Source organism: Schistocerca gregaria, chromosome X (assembly GCF_023897955.1).
Source record: "Schistocerca gregaria isolate iqSchGreg1 chromosome X, iqSchGreg1.2, whole genome shotgun sequence".
Classification (NCBI taxonomy): Eukaryota; Metazoa; Arthropoda; class Insecta; order Orthoptera; family Acrididae; genus Schistocerca; species Schistocerca gregaria.
The window spans coordinates 470,446,673-470,470,359 of NC_064931.1; the positions used below are offsets into that span (position 1 = coordinate 470,446,673).

At 41.4% G+C, this 23,687-nt stretch overlaps 1 protein-coding gene across 1 annotated transcript in view; it reads right to left on the reverse strand.

Moving 5' to 3' along the window:
• Positions 1-1,434: 1,434 nt before the first annotated feature.
• Positions 1,435-23,687, reverse strand: part of LOC126298241 (tolloid-like protein 1) — a 549,015-nt gene continuing 526,762 nt past the window's right edge. The window contains exons 16-17 of the mRNA XM_049989546.1: positions 9,718-9,968; positions 1,435-3,525 (exon numbers count right to left, since the gene is read on the reverse strand). Of these exons, the coding sequence (XP_049845503.1) occupies positions 3,391-3,525; positions 9,718-9,968 (386 nt within the window). The 3' untranslated portion in view covers positions 1,435-3,390. The remainder of the gene's footprint in view (positions 3,526-9,717; positions 9,969-23,687) is intronic.

Genomic DNA, 23,687 nt, shown 5'->3' on the forward strand with positions numbered 1-23,687 from the left:
CCCAATCTTCCTTCCTTTCCCTTCAACAGGAACAATGAACAGTCTTAGCAATTCTGCGAGCTTCACAAACTGTCTTGAAATCACAGAATACAAAAAAATATTCTGAACAAATCTTTTGCTTCTGTACAATAATTCACTGAAGAAGTTCCTCAAAAGGTTCGATAGGATTGGGAGCTAACTCCGTCGACATGCCTATAACTTAGTTAAGCTGAGAGCGGAGAGTTATATGCAACACTTACTACTTTCGAGACATTATCACATCGCATGCTTGATATTTGCCAAGAATGCAATACCTGCCGCTGTTTCGTAAGAGACTCAAGCTTTCCCACCATGTGTACCTGAATGTGTTCCGAAGATCAGATGACACGAATGCGTTCCAAACATCCGAGTCCTAGGTAGAACACACACCAAATACAAATAAACCATTATGACCTGAAATAGTTAGGACATATCTGTCATATAACAGTGACCTTAAGCGAACTGCACTATTGCTCAAGACGTCGTGGAGAACCACAGTTTCGTTATTAATATTCGTTTAAATTCGTCATTAAGATGACAAGCATCATTACTTAAACCTATTACGATCTTGCGCAGTGTTATCTATATTAGCGCCAATATGCGTCGATTGTTGTCAATTTGTTTGAAGAGAAACATTACATGCACCATTTTCAACACTTCAGTTCATTGTCTGTGGTTAATTTCTGCATGCCAAAACTTTACCTTATTTAAGATGTATTCATAAAATATGTGGAATACAAAATGATGCAAACTGCGCATCCTCGGACCACAACAAAGAAAAGCGGAAATATGGCAAGACTGTGTTTTGTATAGCGAAAGAACATATGTTTAGAACCTGATTTTAAGTCAGTAATTATTTCGACAGTTTTGAGGACACTACTAACCCTGAATATTACTTTAATACAAAACTTTTCTATAATTGAGAAGTATTTCCTGATCGTTTAAAAATGCTGTTTGAATTAGAAACGTGAAGCCTAGGGAGTCGTTTATTCTGTTCATTAGGTGCAGTTCCGTAAATTTGCCACTGAGGTAGAAAATAAAAAAAAAACTACTTTCTTTCACTGACTGTATTTTTTGCATATAGGAAATAAAATTAAGTTTTTTCTCGGATGTACCTGTAGACAAACAGTCTTTGTGCTTGTGTTACTAAGAAAAATTCTTATTGTTTGATAATCTGTGTTGAGTGCAGAGAAAACGTCAAATTATAAAACTCTTCATTCAAACTATATGCCTCTCACTTGTTCTGTGACATTATTTCAGATTTTCCACAGCTGAATCACCTAAATTCTCTTCAGCTACATTATTAAACCTGTCACGCTCGTCCCCATTACAACCTATGTCATAGTTCTTTACCGATGTGTGGAATGATCACATACATATACGATTAGACTCTGAATCATCCAGTAAAAATTTGAGTTAAGATAAAAACATTATTTATTTAAGAAAGTAACACTTTTCAACATATGTAGAGATGTCTGTAGCTACAAAATTTAAATTTTTTTCTTAAAACTATGTTGTTCTACTGCAACAGCTTCTTCATTAGCATCTGCAGCAACTGGATCATCAGCAAATATATTCATTGCACTGCTGCTACATAAATAATTATTGTAATAGTGTAACCCTTTCTCCTAAACTTGTATGACGAATATAGTTCAGTAGTTTTTGCTGTGTGACTAGATGTGATACTGAAATAACTATACAGTATAGTATATAGTTAACACAGAGTAACATAAAATATTTATTCCTGCTATTGCATTCAGTACAGTTACTAAACGGTTGGTTTGAAATGAATAACAGTTATTATGGTTTCAAGTAAATTTATTTCAACTTCTGGATAATCAGTAGTTTTGTTAGAAAATTTCAATAGTCTATTTTGGACAAAGGATAAATGAAATTAGTCAAACAGGAAATATTCTGACAGAGAAACAAATGTGTGTTCTTATATTTATTCTGTGATATGGTCAGCAGATTATGTTGTGTATTTAGAGCGCAAATATTAAGTAATTCCACAGAGTTTATAACCTGCCTATCAAGTAAAACCGATTCTTTGAAACTTTACCTTTTTATCATCATTTAATGATGAAATAATGCCACATCAGCTCAGAGATAAAGACGGTAAGAGAAGACATTATATTTTGTCACAAACGTTCATATATCTGCTGTCCAGTCACACCTGTTTTGTAATCCACAGAAAATGAAAAACATAATACAAAAAGATTATTTTAATACTTATTACCTTAGTAATTAATAAAATTATTAAAAAAGAAATAAATAACATATTACTCTATGAAATAGCATTATCGAAAAGCTAACTAAAGACAATTTTTAATGAGACTGTTAATGATGATATGGAATATTTCCATGGCATAAATATATTTACATCAATTTGTGAACACTGCATCTGTCAATATTACGAAATTGGCCACACATGCCCATCTAGGGGTGTAAAATAATTCTTGCTAACTCAGTGACTATGACTTTGCTTCATGATAAAAGAAATCGAAACATTTTACTTTAGCTGGCAGTTCTTTAGTTTTTAAGTTATTACATCAATCTGTTTTGTAGCATGGAACATCATTTCTTGAATAACAGCATCACATTTTATGACAATAAAATTCGCAGTTGACAAGTAAATGGAATAAATCAATATACAATGCCTTGAGAATAGTTGAATTCATGTTATTAGTAACAGAAAGGAGCACTGATTAACAAATATAACTACAGAGAAACTAACATAATTGTAGGATATAGCATGATGTCTGAAAGTAAACATTAAAGATTCTAAAAGTATATAATCAACATATAAAATAATATGGCACAGAAAAATATCAAATACTGCGAGGAGTGATGGCATGGATATGTTCTATGTATTAAATGTTGTAAGTCTGAAGCTGAATACCATTGACATTCCATCACATTATAAAAGTTTTGATAAAAACGTGATTCATGTTCTGACATGGCCAGAAAAAAAATTACTGAGTTCGTATTGATCCACCTCCATATTTAGGCTTCTGACTGTGACTGGCTGGACAAGGAGGAGGACATCATGGAAGCCCTTCTAATTATTATCAACAAAAGTTTCACATTTTGATAACACTGGTTAACTATTCTTAGTTATTTAATATGTTCTTTTATTTGACTCTTGAACAATCCCTAGAAATCTTCTCATCAAAATACATGTTTTCCTCCCATACTTAAATCGTTTGTCAATGAGAATCACTCTGTATTATTATCAACTATAACTGCCATAAGGTTTCTCACATTGGTACCAATACTCTCTGGAAAGAATTAAAATTCTTATGATCACTTTGCTTCATGAAATGTATAAGAATTCAGCGCCAACATCAACTTCTGTTGTGCAGCATTCAAAGTTTATAAGGTATGGCCACCTGAGTCATTATTTTCAATAGCTGAATAGGAAGCAGAGAATCCTTTACTTACTATGCTATCATCTGATCGAAATCTGACCAATAAACTTTCTGTCATGGAAACTATATCAGTTGGGTTCTGAAAAACAAATCAAACAAAACGCGTTGAAAACGTTTGAATTAAGGATGGAAAATTTAGTAAATGTTTATTTCATATAAATATAATAGATTATATCTTTTTAAATGCAGGAAACATCAAGAAAATAGTTACTGTTGTGAATAATGTAATTAAAACAAAATTGTTGATAAATAAGTAAGCAATTATGTGACATTGTTTCGCTAATATGTAAAAATTAAAATAGCTGATGAATATTTTTACTGATAACCGATGAAACACAGACTTAGACTGACTGACAGAGAGTAGGGAGGGAGTTGCTGAAGCTGGTGTTGTCTCTACTGTAAAATATTTTCCTCACAAATATGTTACATTAAAGAAACATCAAGAGTTATATATTTGTGCTATAGCAGCTGTTACTCACTTCGAGCACTGTGCTCGTCTAATGATAAAGAATAAGGAAAATGGTGTACATGAATTCTGAATGAGATCTCACAAGGATGCATTTTCCCTTAATGTGCACGTTAGCATTAACAAGTGTAATGGCATACGAGATATTTGGAACTAATTCAGTTTATGAGATGACATTTGTAGTCTCTGTCACAGAGTTGTTATTTCTCACACCTTAATGACTTGGTCTTCAGCGTTTTTACTTACAATAATGAAGTAATATGCGATTTAACTCCTCACAAGGATTTAAACATCACATGCACATTCTAAATCATACCTATGTCATGGAAACTATTGTATATTTAAAATGATTATAAAATACAGAAACTATATACGCAAGGAAAATCGACAAGTGTGCTAATGGTTGTCTTACAATGGCTGATCACTTAAAATTAGTCGAGTCAGCACATTAAGATGCATAGAAACACCCTTCCTCTTGGATGGGAATGAGTTGAGACACAAGAAAAAATTCTGACGTTTGTATCACTCTAACCTCATTATTATCTAAACGTATGATAAATCTTAACTCAGAGAGAGAGATATGCCATTGTTATTTTATAAACTCACGAAGTGCTGCAATGCCGCTTTGCTGTCATCTGGAAGTAGTAATGGGAATTTTGAGGCTGTTTCCATATTGAGAGTCACCGTGACGTCACAGACACACTGATAAGGTTCCCACACCAGATCCACGATAGTGGTGGCAGGAAATTTTAAAAGTGCCACACCCACTCCCACGCGGGAAATTAAAATTTTGTCAGGTTTTCGAGAGTGCCACGCCCACCTGAACTTGGAAGGAAATAGTTAAAGACTCTACGACGATCCTCAACCGACCGCCACATCCTCGTACCAACCCATGTTGGCAGGCAAACGTGTACTAACTGTACTAACGTGCACTAACGTGTAGTAACACGCACTAACCTATACTAAAGAGTATTAATGTGCACTAACATATACTAACGTGCACAGCGCATAACGTAATCCAAGATGGCGGCCGTGACGTCAGTTGATGATGCAAGTACCCCACTCCCCTGGTGGGAAGTTTGAATTTTGGTGGGAAGAAAGGCCACTTGGGATTTCTTTACCAACCTCAGAAACTCGTGGGAAGACAGGTCACTTGGACTACCGTCATTAACCTAAGTCACCCCACCGCCACCTCTTCCTAGGGATTAGTAAGAAAAGGACTCAGCCTGCACTGGGCTGGTGGAGACAGGAAAGAGTATACTTTATTTATTTTCGAACAATTTATTTAGGATTGGAGTATGTTTATTACACTGATACAAAACACACGCTCTGAACTGCTTGGGGTCACATCACACAGTCTGCAGATTACTCATAAATAACGCAACAGACACCCTTGCTAATTGTAGACTATCGAAGTAAATCATTCCACAGCCACAGCCGACACACACGCAAACTACTACACCGAAATAATATCAGTACAGACCTGAAAACTGCTCCTTAATAATACAGCACAGTCATGCGTAGATACACTCAGTATTCGTAAACTGTCCAAATAGCGCCTAGCACAGCCTACAGACCCACTCGCAAAGTAATGCCCATTCAGGTCCCGCATGCATGAGGTGGTGGCGTCCCTTTCATACTCAACACCTGAGAAATTACTCTCAAAATACGTGTTCACCTGCGCGCCGTTGATGTACGCACATGGTCGGCGACAGATCTAAATTTGGATATGGTTGTGAAGTGTGCTCGGATAGTCTAAAGGTATGGCGATTGCTCGCGACAGGCGGGAGATCCGGGATCGAGTACTGGTCAAGCGCAAATTTTCATTATCGTCATATCACTACACGGGTGATGGTTGTTCATATTCGCAGCTGCGAATTCATTTCACGTAGTTCCTTCACTTCCCCACGAATGGCTAAACATCAGTCGCTTGACTGCTCCACACTTGGGAATCATCCATCCATTCTGACGCTTCAGTTAAACGTGAAAGATGCTTACTCACACAACTAAGCAAGCTTCGCCTTTAGCTGATGTTCACTCCAATTTAGGCTGTTGCTAAGACTTTCACATTGTTCCAACCATATAAATTTCTCTTAAACCCATTAGAGTACTCTTGTTACAACTTCACTGTTCTGTTTCTATCATTTTCCTTTCAGTCCTGTATATCTCACGTACCTATAAGTTCAACTTATCCCACTTTCCTCCTTTACATTAGCTGCAATCAGACACTACGCTTTCAACTCTTGCAGAGCTTCCAGCCTTATTACCTGACGATGTATCGTTGCAGCTTAAGATGTTAGACTCTTATTCGAGAGAATCAGGTTTCAAATCCCTGACAAGTAATTTTGATTTAGCTTCCCTATGATTTCCACAAATCACTTTAAGAGAATACTGGGATGGTCCCTCCAAAACCGCGGTGATCCGACTGAAAATATTAGAGAAGTTCCACCACAGAGCATATGGTCCAAAACCAGTCAGGCCATGCACAGCATTTCTCTCCATAGCCTCATTTGAAACACCTCTGGAGGAGGTTGTAGATAGATTTGCCAGGCAGGCCTTTCAGAGATCAATGTGGCTGTGGGCAGCTGATACTCTCTCAATCTTCCCTACTTAGCATCAATGTCAAAGACCTATAAAACACAGAAATCCGCGCCTTGTACACCGTATTCACTACTGAAAGAGCACACCCCATTGTTACCTGAGACAAAGTCTTCAGTTCATCCCCTCTGTGTTCAAAGATTGTTGTCAACATAATAGCCGCTTCTGGCCACCACTCCCATCCGCCTGGTAGATTGGTAGTCAAGACCTAAAAGGCACAAATGTCAACGTCCTCTGAGGCAGCACTAACTAGCCATCTCACCACATATCAGTTCAAAACTTCTGTACTGCTGTAGACGTTGCACATTATTCTACTTATTGAAGTTGACAAAGCAATCACTGAGCTTGGCACATAACCATGATAACAGAGGGATTTTCACATTTGTGCTAACACTTTCTGTTAGACATGGGGAGTTGGCCACAGGAATGTCAATTTTTTCACGTCACAGCCGCTATTGATCATCTGTTTGCCACAGAAACCTTCCACGGCTGCTGCTACCATCACAAACAGTGCCCCCACGTTACATAACTTGGGGCCACAACAACCACACGTTACATAACATGGGGCCATAATAACCACAATCATAGACTTGCCTCTCACCTTGTCACTAGACGTATTCTGACACACCTACCTATGTTCAAATGTGTGTGAATTTCTAAGGGACCAAACCGCTGAGGTCATCGGTCCCTAGATTTACACACTACTTTAACTAACTTAAATTAACTTACACTAAGGGCAACATGCCCGAGGGAGGACTCGAACCTCCGGTGGGACGGGCCGCGCAATCCGTGACATGGAGCCTCAAACCGAATTGTCACTACGCGCGGCACCTACCGATACTTATGCCCCAAAGTTTCTGCGATGTTCTTCCTTGCTGTAAGCTGCAGTGGGCCATGAAGGTCTCCAATGAAGAAAGGCAGTTCATGGAAGTTGTGCTCCTCTTTCACCCAGACCACTTATGCCACCCTCAGCAAGAGGCCAAATGTCGTCATGTGACAGGATCCACTAGCACCGACCCCAGCACTGTTCTCCCCCTACCTCATACAAACCTAGTCAACACGCTGAGATGACAAGAGTCATCGGATAGCGATATCAACATATCCACATGATCGCAATATCGCATACACAACATATAAAAGAGCAGTGCATTGACGGATCTGTCATTTGTATTCAAATGCTTCACCTATAAGGATTTCAGGCGTGATTATGGCCACATGAAGCGGAGATAGCAGACTCTGAACGCGGAATAGTTGTTGAAGCTACACACATGGGACATTCTGTTTGTGAAATCATTCAGGAATTCAGTTTTCTGAGATCCGCAGGGTTAAGAGTACGCCGAGAGTAACAAATTCCAGGCATTACTCTCACTGCGGACAACTCAGTGGGTGATGGCCTTCACTTAACGACCGAGAGCAGTGGCGTTTGGGTAGACATGTAAAGCCGAGCGGTCTAGGGCGCTGCAGTCATGGACTGTGCGGCTGGTCCCAGCGGAGGTTCGAGTCCTCCCTCGGGCATCTGTGTGTGTGTGTGTGTGTGTGTGTGTGTGTGTGTGTGTGTGTGTGTGTTTGTCCTTAGGATAATTTAGGTTAAGTAATGTGAAAGTTTAGGGACTGATGACCTTAGCAGTTAAGTCCCATAAGATTTCACACACATTTGAACATTTGAGGCATGTAAGTGCTAACAGACAAGCAACACTGCGTGAAACAACCGCAGAAATCAAAGTTGGCCTCATAACGAACGTATCCGTTATGTCAGTGCGGCAAAATGTGACGTTAAGACGGTGGTGGCTCCATAATGTTGTGGGCTGTGTTAACATGGGACGGGTTGGGTCCTCTGGTTCAACTGAGAAGATCATTGACTGGAAATTGTTCTATTCGGCTACCTGAAGACCATTTGGAGCCATTCAAGGACTTCATGTTCCCAAACACCGATGGATTTTTTTGGATGACAATGCGCAATGTCACCGGGCCTCAAGTATTCGAGATAGTTTTGAAGAACATTCTAAACAATCGGAGAACATGATTTGGCCACCCAGACTGCACTGCATGAATCGAATCTAACATTTATGGGACATAATCCAGAGGTCAGTTCGTGCACAAAATTCTGCACCGGCAACGCTTTCACAATTATGGAGGGCTATAGAGGCAGTATGGCTCAATATTTCTGCATGGGACTTCCCACGACTTGCTGGGTCCATGCAACGTCCAGCTGCTGCACTACGCCAGGCAAGAGGAGGTCCGACACATTAGGAGATATCCCATGGCCTTAGGCACATCAGTGTATTAGCCCCATGTAACGATTAAAAGTAGACAGGGATTTATCTACGTCCAGTGATGTATTGATTCAGAGATCAAGTTCAAGATGCCTCCATTATCCGATCGACCTGTCGGCGAATGGCCCTCCGCCATGTGACCGGCAGTCAGTTCAGAATGCATTATCATGCGTCGCCCTTAAATAGCATAGTACCACTGTAAGATGACCATGCTATTTGTTTTGTGCCTCTCGGCTTACGCTTGTTGATGAATTACACTACAAGTTTGATTTCGTTTCAGTTTTAGAGGCCATCACTGACTTTGTTCTGATACGGTAACCTTGTACGGACTGGTTCCTTCTGTGAACACAACTCATTTCACTCGAATGATTGCTATTTTGTCATTTCTTTCCAAGGTACTCAACAGCAGAATCCCCTTGCCTAAAATTTACAGTCCGTATAGATCCAATTCTGCATTCTGTTCCAAAACATACATTATGTGAGATATTTTCGGGTGTCAAAAGTGCCCCAGGTGATGTCCGGAATATTAAGTGACACTTGTAAGAGCTGTAGTTCAGATTATGTCAAAAGAGAATGTAACTGGACTTCAACTCTCTTCCCAGTCGCATAGGTGCTGGTACTCAACAGTGCACGACCAAAAGTGGATTTTTCTGTCGGCTCTTTCACCTATCTGGTGTAATTCGTAATTATAACAAAATCGTTTAATCTCTCAATGGCAGCAGTTTCCACTTTATTTCTTATGAGTGTTGCAATTTTGTGTTAATGGAATCATTTTCTTCACATCAAGATTTATCATCATGAGCTCATTAGAGCTTTGTGTACTCATTAATCTGTGGTAATCTGACTTCATTATCATAAAAATAGGTATCGTGACAGTTTGTATATAAGTAATAGGTAATTACAGATCATTGTGTAGAAAAATCCTTTTACTCACCGAATTACCACAAAATCGGCCGTAGGATGGACCACTGGAATCTAATCCAGAGAATACTTCTACGGAGTCATAGCCACAGTCTTGCTCATCTTCCAGTTCAAATGTGAGGAAAGTTAGGTGAATGATTAATCCAGGTTGTGCTTCTATCGCCCAGTCACAGTCCGCTCCATTTTCGTAACTATGATCTCCATATTTCGCATGAGAATAGAGATGTTTAACCTTCTTTGTAGCTCTGAGGTGTCCTCCACAAGCTGAATAACAACACAAGAAAAAGAAAGTTACTATTTATATCGCTAGAGTATCATAAGTCCGAAAAGAGAACAGTAATATAGCTAGAAATAATAACAGCTAATATCATATATCCGTATATCTATAACTTTTACTTGTTTGCCTGGTTACAATGGAATTACTACAACATTGTTAATCTATACATTTTTCTGTAAACAGAGGAAGGACTAAAGGTGCAAGAAGGCATGACGAGCTCAGTCAACGGACAAAGGAAAAAGTTCCGTTGACATAACTTCAGCAACTAGTAATTGTTCAGGCCGGTCTAAGAAAACTGAAAAATCTGAAGACATTCGTCTAACTGAATGGCGCAAAGAACCAACTTAGACTACAAGCGTGAAAAAAAAATAATAAATGAGCAGAAAAATGGTAACGTCAGGCAAATATGTTACACAGGTGGTAACCGTTCGAGTGAATTAACGAATGGAAGGGCAAAATCCTTTATTTATAAAATTAAATGCAATTTTACAAAGTTGGATACAATGAAAAATATGACAATTTTTGAGATGATATCCGAAATTTATCACTGGTATTTTCTTGGCGGGTTGAACTGCTCTTTATATTAACGTAACTTAATTTTGTTTGTTAGGGTAACTTGCCATCGACTGTGTGGCCATTAGAGATGGGACACCAGCCACATTTAGAAGTGCGCAGGTTTTCGTGACAAATGTCACTTTGAGTGAACATGAGGCTAAATCGTTCCTTAAAGCTGCGCAGGGTAGCCTCGCAGGCTAGGGCGCCTTGTCACGGCTCGGGCGTAGCCTCCCGTCGGAGGTGCGAGTCCTCCCTCGGGCATGGGTGTGTCTGTTGTCCTTGACGTAAGTTGGTTTATGTTAGATTAAGTAGTGTGTCCGCTTAGGGACCGATGACCTCAGCAGTTTGATCCCATAAGATCTTACCACAAATTTCCATTCCGTAAAACTTAACCAGAACTATGACGAACAGTCGACCATTCTTCCATTGTGCTAAAGTTCTCTTGCTTTAAGTCGTTTGCCTAGAAAGTCATCAGACTGCCTAAAGTCACTAAGTTTGTGGGAGACAGTTTATACTGGAAACTATTGTTTCTATAACTCAAAATAATGGTTGACACGGAACATGAGATGGGCAACTTGTAATCAGGGGCAATGTTTCCTTGCAGGAAGACATCGATGCTGGATGGGAGTACTTATATGGTCTATAGTTTCAGCTGTACCAAGGTGATATGGAGCTGCTGCCTGGCGAACAGTCACAAACTTCATAAGTAATTTTGGGTAATTATTTAGATCCTGCTTCAAGGTCAGGAACACTCTGACTAATGCTTTGATGGACATGTTCTGATTTGGTGAGAATCTGTATCCACTATCGTCCTTCAAACGCACATAAAATAACGAAGTGGTATCAGTGGGGTGGTGTATCTTTAGTTGGATCCAATGAAACCCACGAAAATAACAGCATAAATGCGTAAATGTTTTTGACAGAAGAGGCCGAGTTACAGTGGAGATGTTGTGTGCTCTCGGGAATCATAAACACAAATAAACATTTATGTGTGTGTTCCTAATCCCCTCCTAAACCACTGTATCCATTTCAACCAAATTTGGTTCAAAATGGTTCAAATGGCTCTGAGCACTATGGGACTTAACATCGGAGGTCATCAGTCCCGTAGAACTTACAACTACTTAAACCTAACTAACGTAAGGGCATCAAACATGTCCATACCCGAGGCAGGATTCGAACCTGCGACCATAGCAGTCTCGTGGTTTCGGACTGAAGCGCGTAGAACCGCGCGGCCACCGCGGCCGGCAACCAAATTTGGTACACATTCTACCTATTGTCTGTAAAGAAGCACTATGAGCATCCATTAGGGTGGGCCTGAAGGTGACAAAGGCTTGGTAACTCCTTAGATCTAGGCTGCCCTGAATGATAGATGTGTTTTGTGCGTAGTATCTGAATGCATTCCAGATCGTATACATGTGGATAAAGACGAAGACGGCTGAGCAGAGAGAGAGAGGGGATAAGAGGACGGATAGTGGGACTGGGTGGATGAGGTGGACAGAGAGAGGGGTAGCAGGAAATAGAGAGACGAGGTGGAAGGGATGTGACCAATATATAAGCCATACAAATGAAATACCCAACTTCAGAGGCTTTACTGGTCTCATAAACATATGAATTTACGTTTATGGACTGAAGCAGTGAGTGAAAATTTGTACCAAGGTCGGGATTCTAAGCAGGTGTGTTAGCCACTAAGCACCTTGGCGCAGCTGCTCACACAACTGCACGCATTACCTTGGCATGCCTCCCTCTTCGATCCGAATTCTCACTGCCGCCCCAGTGTACTGTAAATTCCCCCTTACACACGAACAGAATCGTCAAGATTCTCCATGTTCTAGAATAGCACCTTAACAGTGAACATAATGGGGGATCCAGCCTCAAACCCAGATGCAGGTTCTTATACAAATGAAACGACCTAACTTAAGAGACTTTACTGGTCTCATACAGATATGATTTTATGCATACAGACTGAAGCGGCAGGTGAACATTTCTACCAAGGCCAGGGAATAAATCCAGGTCTCCTGCTTACTAAGCAGGTGTGTTAGCCACTAAGCCACCTGTGTACTGCAGTTCACACAACTACACAGATTACCTTGGTGTGGTTTGGATCAAGGAGGGAGGTGTGCCAAAGTAATCGGTGCAGTTGTGTGAACCGTTGTGCCAAGGTGGCTAGTGGTTAGCACACCTGCTTAGGAAGCAGGAGACGCTGGATCGATTCCCGGCCTTGGAACAAATTTTCACTCGTCGCTTCAGTCTATACACATAAAATCATATACCGTACACGTACACGGGCGAAGCCGCAGGTAAGAGGCTAGTATAATATAAAATGGTTATGTTTCAAAATTATTTTGGTAGGCGTAACATAATGTTGTGAAGTTGCGCTAAAATCCAACGAGTACCAGTCAGGTGGGAAGGTCACGGAACACCACTGCATAAAGGAACAAACGCACTTTTTGTAGTACCTCGGGGACATAACTGTGTGAGCATGTGAGAAAAATTGGAAAAATGCGTAAATATGGATAATAAAAGAAGAACTGATAAGACATGAGCAGATGCAGGGAGAAAATCAGTATTTTACTGAAATAAGCTACTCAGTTTGGTATTCAACATCTATGAGAAAGTGAAACTTCCCGTACAGGGTAAGAAAAGGACTTAATGTAGTTATTGCAGAGAATCTGAAAATTGTCGAGGTAGGAATACTCCCCATGCGAAGTTCTTTTGGTCAAAGCGAGGTAAAAATTGCGGGTAGGTCCTTTTATCGTTAATCAGACACGCCCGTTGCAATAAGTGAAAACTTCATAGATATTGTCAGTTCACCACTACATATGCTCCCTAGTTACGCTGCAGTAATTATAAATTGTTTGACTACTTCACTGTCTCCTTTGACATAATTTTATGGATTCTCTGTAGATTAAATATAACTTTATAGCTAGAAGAGTTCATGTGAGAGGGCAAAGTAAGAGGCATCTGTCGATGAGCAGGTCTGACATACGATTTTTACACTGAGACTGCAACTGCTCACCATATTCTCAGTGTTATAGCAAGTCATCAGCTTTCAAAGGGCTACTAGACAAGCTACATAAATTTAAATGGCCGATGAAATGAACAAGTATTTACTGTAGATTGAGCACCTGATATGAGCAGTATTTGTCACAAAAGTTCAGGAAAACTGTTGACAAAGATCTAGTATATTATATACAAGAATCACCAAGGTGTTCTCCAGTATACAAGTTAAACTACGGACTTTCTATAAAAAAAAAATAGATGCATTACAGGTTCACAGGAAAGGCAAAACTGCAAATGTGTGTCTGTTAATTGTAACACTGGCATAGTAGAGTTTTATCACTAGGACTGTTACAGAACCTTCGAAAAAGTATGACAGAAATCTAAATCTACCACACCAAAACAAAAGCCGGAGTGCTAACCGCTGTTTTCGAATGTTCCTCTACAACAGAGACACAAGGTATATAGACTCCTTTTAACTACCGTTTCACAGTAGGTATGGATACCAGTAGGCTTTTGCTATCAAATGCAAACTGGGCACAGATTCATTTACTATTTTCTTGCTTTTTTAAATTGAGAACTGAAATATTCAGAAAATTAATACGTGGCTGACTGTCGATTCCTGACAACCAGTGAGTTTCTGTTGAGGCTGTTTGACGCATCTGCTGCTGGATGGTTATTCCCACCCATTATGTCGAAGTTTCGGCTCCTTACTGACTGCTCAGTATAGCGTCACATAATTTCTTACTGTGTTCACCAGTTCAAACACAATTAGGCCGAATTAATGTGGGAAGGTTCTGAGCAGTGGTACAGTTGGATAGCAGGTAATTCCGGATTACACTCAAGATTTCGACATTTACTGATACATAGTTTATAGGGTTCATAGAAAGGATCAACAAAGGTTCGATGCTTGTCATACTTTTGACATAGGCAAACCCTATCTCACTCGTCCGTCTCAGCCATCTTGTCAATTTTATACTTACGACAAGCTATTCTAAAACATGCAGTAGAGTCTCAGAAATGCTCATTCATCTAACAGAACTTTTGGTGAAGAGATGAAAAAATCAGATTGGGCAGGTCGGACAAAATGCTGTCTCGTCGCCATGATCGTTCGAGGTAAAACATGTGCTCAATTCTATAAGGGTGGGAGAAGGAAGTAACGGTGACCTATTCAAGGAATCAACCCACTATTCACCTACAGTGATTTAGAAAAAACACGGATAACCTATCTTAGGAAGACTGGGCAGGATTATAAATCCAGTACGTTGCCTTAAACACTGTTCCATCACGCTTAGTAAGAATTTCAGCATGGTTTCCTTGATGAAACTGGTGCATTGATGTTTTTTATATTCTCGAGCTTTCAATTTTGTTTTATAGTATTATAGAAGACACAGTTTGCCACCGAACAGCCCTGATAGCGCGATAGATTAAACGTTAGCAGCACAATGGATTAGTGACAATGAACATTTCTGCTGGACCGAAACTCGAACCCAGATATCCCGTTTATCGCGAGCGTTTGCCTTAACCACTTACGCTACCCGACCACCCCTCCAAGACCAACCACAACGTCCATATGTCACTGTGTGTCTACGCCATGTGATTTCACAATTCCTGTGATTCCCACACAGATGGCGACTTCCATTATTATTGTTGTGGCCTTGTCTAGGCACTAAATAGGATCTGCATTGTCTTTTTTATGCGATGAACTATACAGTGTCCTTCAGATAGGCTTGCATGTCTGAAGGAACAGACACTGGGGCGGATGACAGCCGTATGAAATAAATTAAATATATTCACAATTGAGAATACGATTAGACGACGGCTGCTCAACGGCTTAGTGACAATGAAAATTTGTGTTGGACCAGGACTCAAACATGAATTTCGCTTATTGCGAATGGTCGTCTTAATAACTTACACGGCCTGAGCACTCCTCCAGAACGAACCAAAACTTCCATATGTCACTGTATGTCTACGACCTGTACTTACACAACTGCTGTGATTCCCACACAGGAGAGACTTTCATTATTATTCTTGCGGCCTTGTCTAGGCAAGGCGTGCATGTCGGAAAGACACTGCATATTACATCGTATAACACACACACTGCAAATATTATTTCATGACTAGACAAGGGCGCAAAAAGAATCATGAAAGTCTCTCCCTGTGCAGGAATCACAGCAATTATGCAAGTACAGGATGTAAACACACCGTGACATTTGGTATTCTGGGTCAGCCTCGGAAGTGTGCTCAGATAGTCTAAATGGTTCATAGTTTGCTTGTGGCAGGCGAGCTGTGCGGACATACGCTGTTCACGTTCCCGCCGCCGCGGCCGAGCACCAAGGCGAGTGGTGAGTAAATTTGGTGGGAAGAGCGGTTGCTAGAACAATTCAGACAGAATATTGATATAAGGACGGTATCACAGCTCCGTAAGGACACTCTGAAATTAATCTGACAAACAGTACACACGAGCTAGGCCTCTCGTATTAGAGATATTTTTGCGAGATGTGGTAAAACCAGGTTTTCATGATACGTTCGGGATTCACTTGTCGATAGTTAGCCGCATGGTCTATGTGAAGGTGATAAACACATAAAGCTGTGAAGTCGTATCCGTAACTGGAAGACGATTTAAGTTCAACATCTGTGATAGGAATGTGGGAAAGGCACCAGCAGAAATGGCGGGATTTGGGGTCAGGACCATAAGGTTCTTTGAACTTCCATTATAAGTGACTCGATCGCAATTCGTTTCAATTCTAAGCATGTACGGCACAGTACTGAGCAACATGGCAGAGAAATGAACAAGTTTCCAAACCTACCCTGTCCTTCGGTGTCAGACAGGTTAAGGCTGATATCCATCACCATGTCCCATCACATATTAATGTCTGCAGAAGTAGAGTGCTCGTGATGTATGAAGGACAGTCCCAAACGGTTGAGGTTGTAGCAAAGAAGGATGTGTACAGTCTGAATGTGTGCGGAGATGGGTGGCCCAGTCACCAGTGGGGAAATCAGTTGACCCTGAGCAAATGTTGACACTACCAGTGGTTTATGATGCTGCAGTCAGTTGAACGCGAACAGAACGATTTCAAGCTGCGGAGAAAGGTCTAGGAATGACGGTTACCGGAGAACACGTCGCACCAATGGACACACACCAGACAGAGGCGACAGAATCACCCCCTGAATCAACAGTTCAACGAGCAACCAAAAATGGAGTAGAACAAATGAGAGAGGCGACAGCTGCAAATGACAGGCGACAGGATGTGGATGATCCGATGCCGCCGGAGCCGAGCAAGCACTCAGATAATGCCGTGTGCAGACCGCGGCACTCATCACGAAAATACAAAAACAACGGATAGCTCCCCCAAACGTGGATCAAGAAGCGATAGAAATGCGTGAAAGAGTGCAGAGGATCACCCGCACCCTGGGAGGACCATTGGACGGCCACCGAGACGGAATATGCCAGATACTTCAACAGGCAGCTATCTCTGAAACGGCTGAGAAAAGGAACCCATCCAACAGAAAGATGTGGACGGGACTCAAGAAACGACAATGGTGCAGCGCGGCACAACGGCTGGATGGCGTCGAGATGCCCCAGGAAATCTGTCAGCTGGCAGATGATGTGAAATGTGATCTATAGGGTGAAGGCATGAATAAATAAATGACTGTAGGTGTCAGAACAGGGGAGGTGCACGGAGTCAAGGGTCATAAGGATATGGCAATGACCAGCCGTGTGGGAAAACTTAAGCAGCACTCACAGGTTAAGGGCAGGGACACCCTCCCTTCCCTCAAAGAATGATTGCAGCACAGGCATACGAAACAGGGATGGTCAACATCAACAGTATAAGCGACAGCCTGAAGCTTCAGACTGTACGTGATATACAGTAAACCGCCCAGTTAGATGTAGTCTACTGCAAGAGATGACGAACATAGGTCTCCAGAAGATTACTGGATGTACAGCTTTCACTCATCCAGGAACTTAAAAATATCTTGGAACAGCAATACTTACAAGGAAGGAATAATGGTGAAAGAAGTTGAATACCTAGCAACGGGCTGAGATATTACCCTCACCAAACAGAATACACGCTCGGTCAACGTCTACGCACCCTCAAGCTCTGGCGATCGACGAAATTATCGTAGATATAGACCGTTTATTCACCGGCAATTACGACCTCATTATCTTCAGGGGTGGCTCCTGTCCCCGAATGTCCAGACGTCGCATTTCCGCATTTTAACAGTAGCCCGTACCTAGCATCTATAATACGGCACCTAGATTTGAGTGACAGTTGGGAGCACGTTAATGGCAATGAGACAGGATTCACACATGCCACGACCCACTCAGCCAGGCGACTTGACCGCATTTACGTGACGCCAGCAGTAAGTCACAAAATTTATAGACAGAGCTGTGCCGACCGTGTTTTCTAACCATTCAGCGTACATATTTAAAGTAAGTCTCCAAAGACAGATGACGTACCGTGTGAGGAGATACTGGAACCCGAACGTCTCGCACTTCAACGAGGGTGAATGGCATGCAGTATTTGATACGACATGGGTTACCTATGAAAGACAGCATCCTCAATATGCCTTGGCGCTAGGTTGGTGGTTAAATTGTGCAAAACGGGCGATCAGGAAGGCCGTCAAGAGCTGAAGAGGAAATGGCGCATCCGCACAGTGAAATTCTTTTTCCAGGTCCTCCGTGACTTATTCCGGCCAGACTCGTCGGTTGTCGCCAACCACCGGGAAATACAACGGGCAAAGGCACGTTTACGGCGATAACACACAAAAAAATTAGAAGGGTGCCGGATAAGAGCGAGACTTCGAGACGGTGTCCAACGCGAACAGTCTCCTATATATCAGTTGATTAAGACGCGAATAGGTAGCCGCAGCTTGACTGACACATCGCCATCTAAAACATTCTCAATGTTATTCTTTCATCACATGGCTTTATATAAAAGAAAGAGCCAAGTCGACCTCTCGGGAATTGTACAGTGTCCAGAAATAGTTAACACTTGCTTTCTTGATGCCTCAGCTTGTATGCACGGAAATTCTTAGCGTAACAGAACCTGTTTACCAAAATATCGCCGAATCCAGTCTTCCTCACGGACATAACGTGACAGCCTTCCTGCTCTCAACATATGCAAATGTTCTCACCGCTCCTATATCCCACCAAAATCAATCGAGCATTCGCATTGGCTCTTATCGAATTTACCAGTTGAATTACTAACGCCGTCGGTATCGAAGAATCATCCACCTTCTCTTTCTTTCTGGGGCTTTCTGTCGTTATTTTGCAAAGATTGCTAAATTGCACAGACAGTTCCCTCAATCTGTACACCCCCAACCTGTTCTCTCTTTTTACAGACGCTACACTCAGTGATAATTAACTATTTTACACAGATCACCATTTTGCAACGACAACTAAACATGGGAAATTTGTCTACAAGTCATCAAACACATACAATACTAGCATACTAGCAAGAATATTGGAGCATCAAACCGATCTACAGACATCTCCAGACTCGGCGCTTACGAGAACACCCGTATTTTCGCCATAATATTATGCAATTTTCGCCGTACATCTCGATATCAAGCACACAGCAGTAGCCTCCCGATCGCTAACGCTTCATAATGCGCAAGATAAAGACTGTAAATTATTTCTCCACAAACACCAAACTTTAGCGAGGTGCAGTGTGCTGTAAACCATTGACTAACTGGAAACAAGTAGAGTAAACTGATATTTACACTCTCAAATACCGAAGTCGGTGATCTAACAGATTCCAGATGATCAATATTATTTATAAACCAACTAGGATCTTTCCCACGTCTAGAGAACAGCCAAACGTGTGTCCAACACACCACGACCAGTATTCCCTAAAGTAAATAAAGGCACCAAATGTGCAGAAGCAGTCGACCGAACAATTTACATGGGAGGGAATAATGCTCCACCGCAAACGCACCATCTCCTCAAAGTTACACTTGATCACGAAAGCGGCCCAGCACATACTTAGTTCGCTATTCGGTCGCCTAGAAGATGGCAAAGTTAACTGTCATACATTCCTACACTCCAACAGGCCTCTGCATTCGGAAGATCGCTACCATTAACGTGGGAACGCGAATCAGTACCAATACAGACTTTGCATACACGAACAAATTCTAGAAAACCCCTCACGTATGTCTTCTATCATTATACTTACAATTAAATATAACGATCTAGGTCTCAACTGAACGGTATTCGGCAATGAGCGAAGTATCGGAAATACACTCTGTTGACTGCTGTGGCTTTGGAAATACCTGTACCTTCCTTACCACTAGACATACTCTTCCCTTCGCTGTCACAGTACTCCAAGTCAAATCCATACCCTCCCTACAACAGCACACAGACATTTCCTTTACACAAACAGATATACTTTATAAGCCTAATGCTCAAATGCGAACATATCACACACGCAGTGCTAATACTAACTACAATATTACCTCCTCAATAACTAGATGCATAGGATACCAAATAATACTGACAAAAATCAACAATGTGCGTGCATGCCTCTTACGTTCTTCCTGCGAGTCATACCACCGTGTCATAGACGTAATCGAGCACATGTTAAAGAGTCCCGATCCCAACAACTACTTCTTGTTACTCTCACAAGCGGTCATCGTTCTGCAGGTGCACCCAAGTATCGATGTTAAAACCTATAACCGCTTTATGAATCGAGGTACGACATTATCTCTGAATGAGGTGGTGTTTTCCGGACAAATACCGTGACGGTGATCGTAGAAATGTGTGTATTAAGAGCCAATGATGCAACCCCGCGATTAACTCAATGAACTTTGAAAGTCATTCGGCTAAGGAACGTCGTATGTAAGCGCTATTTGCAACTCCATCACACCGTACGTAAGTGCATAATTCATTAGTTTTTGCAACGCATTCTGTCTCGAGACCATATCAGACGTTCCGCGATATATCCGTTGAGTTATAGGCGATGACAGACAATAGTAGTAGATGACGGGCTGATTGAGGTCCTAAGAAGAAAAATATACACTAACTTCTCAGATCTCTAGCCTTACGCTATATGTTAGAAATTAGGTCCATTCAAACACGTACTTGCATAGGCTCACACACACAAGTCAATCATATTTCACGCACTCTCATATCTCTAAACGAGTCACCTTCCTCGAATCTGTCTGCAACAGTAAAATTACAATCTCCTTTTAATCACATCCTACACATCCTCCAGTCGCACCCATTTCTACAGCTTTCCACAAGTGCTAGTTCCAATTTAAGTCGGAGAAAGACGTATCCAACACAGCATGAAACCCGCGTAGAGACAGTTCGAGTTGAGGTACTGCAACTGGACCGTGTTTTGAGCATTTGGTGGAAATGAGCGCAGTGTGGTGCGTACCCAAACTAGATACAAGTACTACAGATCCCCAACATGCTGTCTTCGTTATTCTATAATCACCCCAACATAGAAAAATCACGAACTATAAAAGCTCATCCTATTTACAAGTCACCTAGATGTCGATGCGGGTGCAGTGACGTATAGCTACGGTGAGCCTCCAATGCGAAGAAGACATTTCACAGTACTTCCCCAGAATAGCGCAGCGGCAGCCACCCCAGCATTCCTAACGGTTCAACAAGTCCGACACATCAAACCGCAGCTGCCTACGTTGAGATGATCATATTAAGTATACCAACACCACATAGACCACTTTAAACTTTCATCACCTATACCGTAAGAGAATTATCGTATGAGACGATCCCTCTGCTCCTGTTTCTAACACTGTTTTCTGACACACTTTTGTACATTGCCAAAGATTTCGTTGTCTCCCATGACTTCGAGGTCTGTGTCAGATTCTAAACTGACATTAAGATGCTCTGATCCACGACCTCTCACAGAAAACTAGACATCACACGATGTATATCACATTGTTATGGCAGATAGCATAACGCTGAACGATTTTTAAATAAAACACACTTACAGCATAAGGAAACTAGAAGAGTTTGGCAGCGTTGTGGAGAGTTTCCAAACTACCGCCCGAAAGTGATTCATGACCTCTACATTTAAATTCACATGTCACACTGATGGAATAGATGGTAGCTCAGCGTTGCATTTCGAGTTATTCGTAATTTTGCGCTCATATACGCGATCGCTGTTGAGCTGCTAGCAACCCATAGGAGTTGTCATCCATCCACAAAACTTCTTCCCCGACTCAAAAAAGCTATATCAGTCAATCTTTATGTGGCAACCAATGTGCGGATGTGATGGAAAAGACACTGTCGATGTACTGTAATATTAAGCAACAGACTTGATAGTGCGAAGAATTTTACACTAAGTTCAGCACCGGCCAATGATGTGACAGTATGTTTCCCCAATTTCAGTATCACAGCTAAACCATGCCCTCTCCATGTTGCGAGTATCATTGCGATCATTGATAGATGACTGAGCATTATGTCCATTAACTCTTAATTCTCGAACACATAAATCATCAAAGTATACGAGACAGCACTCCACATGTTTCTACCATCTTGAGCATAGTGTTTAATTTACGATCTATCTCTCAGCGTATAGGAGTCACAGAGCACTCTCCCCGTCTTAGGGTGAAAGACCAACCTCACACATTCATTGACCAATCCACCCTGCAGCACCGTTAGTGCACTAGATTTCTCTTGTTGAGGAGCTTAGCACTCCTTATCGATTTATAGTAACAGATTTCAAAGTGCCGTAATGTGATAGCATACAGTTAAGAAGAACTAAAAAAGACTTATTTTTATACGCGATGGAGTTCGAGACGAATAGAGTTGGACACATTTTTACTTAAATCAACGAAGCTATCAACTCTAAATTATTGTTCTACACTCTTCGATCTGTACCTGGAGGGTATTGGTAAGATAGAGAACATAAAGACACAAACTCCTAAGACTACAACGGTCTGCACTTAAAAACGGGGTAATTAGATCAAATACCTTTCCGGCCTATCAGACATACATCCTTCTTCACAGTTTCTCAATGCTGAACCATCTTATCGAATGGTAAAATATTTGCTTTGCATGATACGAACGCAATATAGCTTTGCGGAGACATATAGTGTCCACTGTTCACATCCGATCACAGTTCAGAAATTATACTATGCCTGCATAAGGCCTACGTAAAATGATAGTGGCGGGGGATACATCCTACAAGGAAACAGATAAACTCATAGCAGCAGCGTCCGACATGTGAAAATTACAAGTCATTCCGTCACTAACTCTGTAAACAGCACATCACTCGGGCAAATGTGTACACAGGGATTGCAGCGCATCACAAGCTCTTATCGCTAAGTTAGTTATGACCCTGAAGTTTCGATTTTACACCCAAGATTTGACAGGGGCGATCACATAAATCAAAGCTCCTTTAGAGAAGTGTGTCAAGTTTCTTCACACATGAGATGGAAGCCCTTTGATGACCGACAGGTTTCCCGTTAACGATCACAAGTAGACACCACTTTAAAACACATACGGAACATGTAGCTGTATACTAGTAGAACGCAGGCTATGTCACCTGACCAATGCATCCAGAATCACTGGTACCTCAATAGACATAGCGCAGCCCCAATGGGAAAATACTGACTGCCTCTCTTATTCCCTTCGTTTCGATGTCCAAGTTTTCCATGATTCCTCCTATTGCTGCATACTTGGTCCCACATACATATTGTTCGGCGCGAACCAGAAGATAGCAAAGTACTTGCTCAATTTCACCGCATTAGGCTCTATATTCGGTCAATATGTACCTATTCATCGTCACTTTTCGCAATTCTATCGACTTAAGGTCAGATCTATATATGTGATCATGGCACAACATGTCGTTCTGTGTTTTAAAATTGATTGTAAATGTAGCACAGCTGCCACCACCTAGCCCAAATGCATTGATCGGGACGTGTAATATAGCACTGCACTCGACTGTATCCAGTCACATCCACGTTCAGAGAGCGTTTGCTCTGCTTTCTGTATGTCTGTGTAAATGCACGCCTCGTGGACACTTTCCAGGGCCCGCAGTAGACCAGAGTTAGCGTTCGACTGTGGATCCACCGCATGTTGTATCCGGATCGGTGTTGAGATGCAGATCCACAATACGCGGCGTCCCAGAAAGAAAGAAAAGGTGGATGGTGCTTCGATATCGACGGCGTTAGTAATT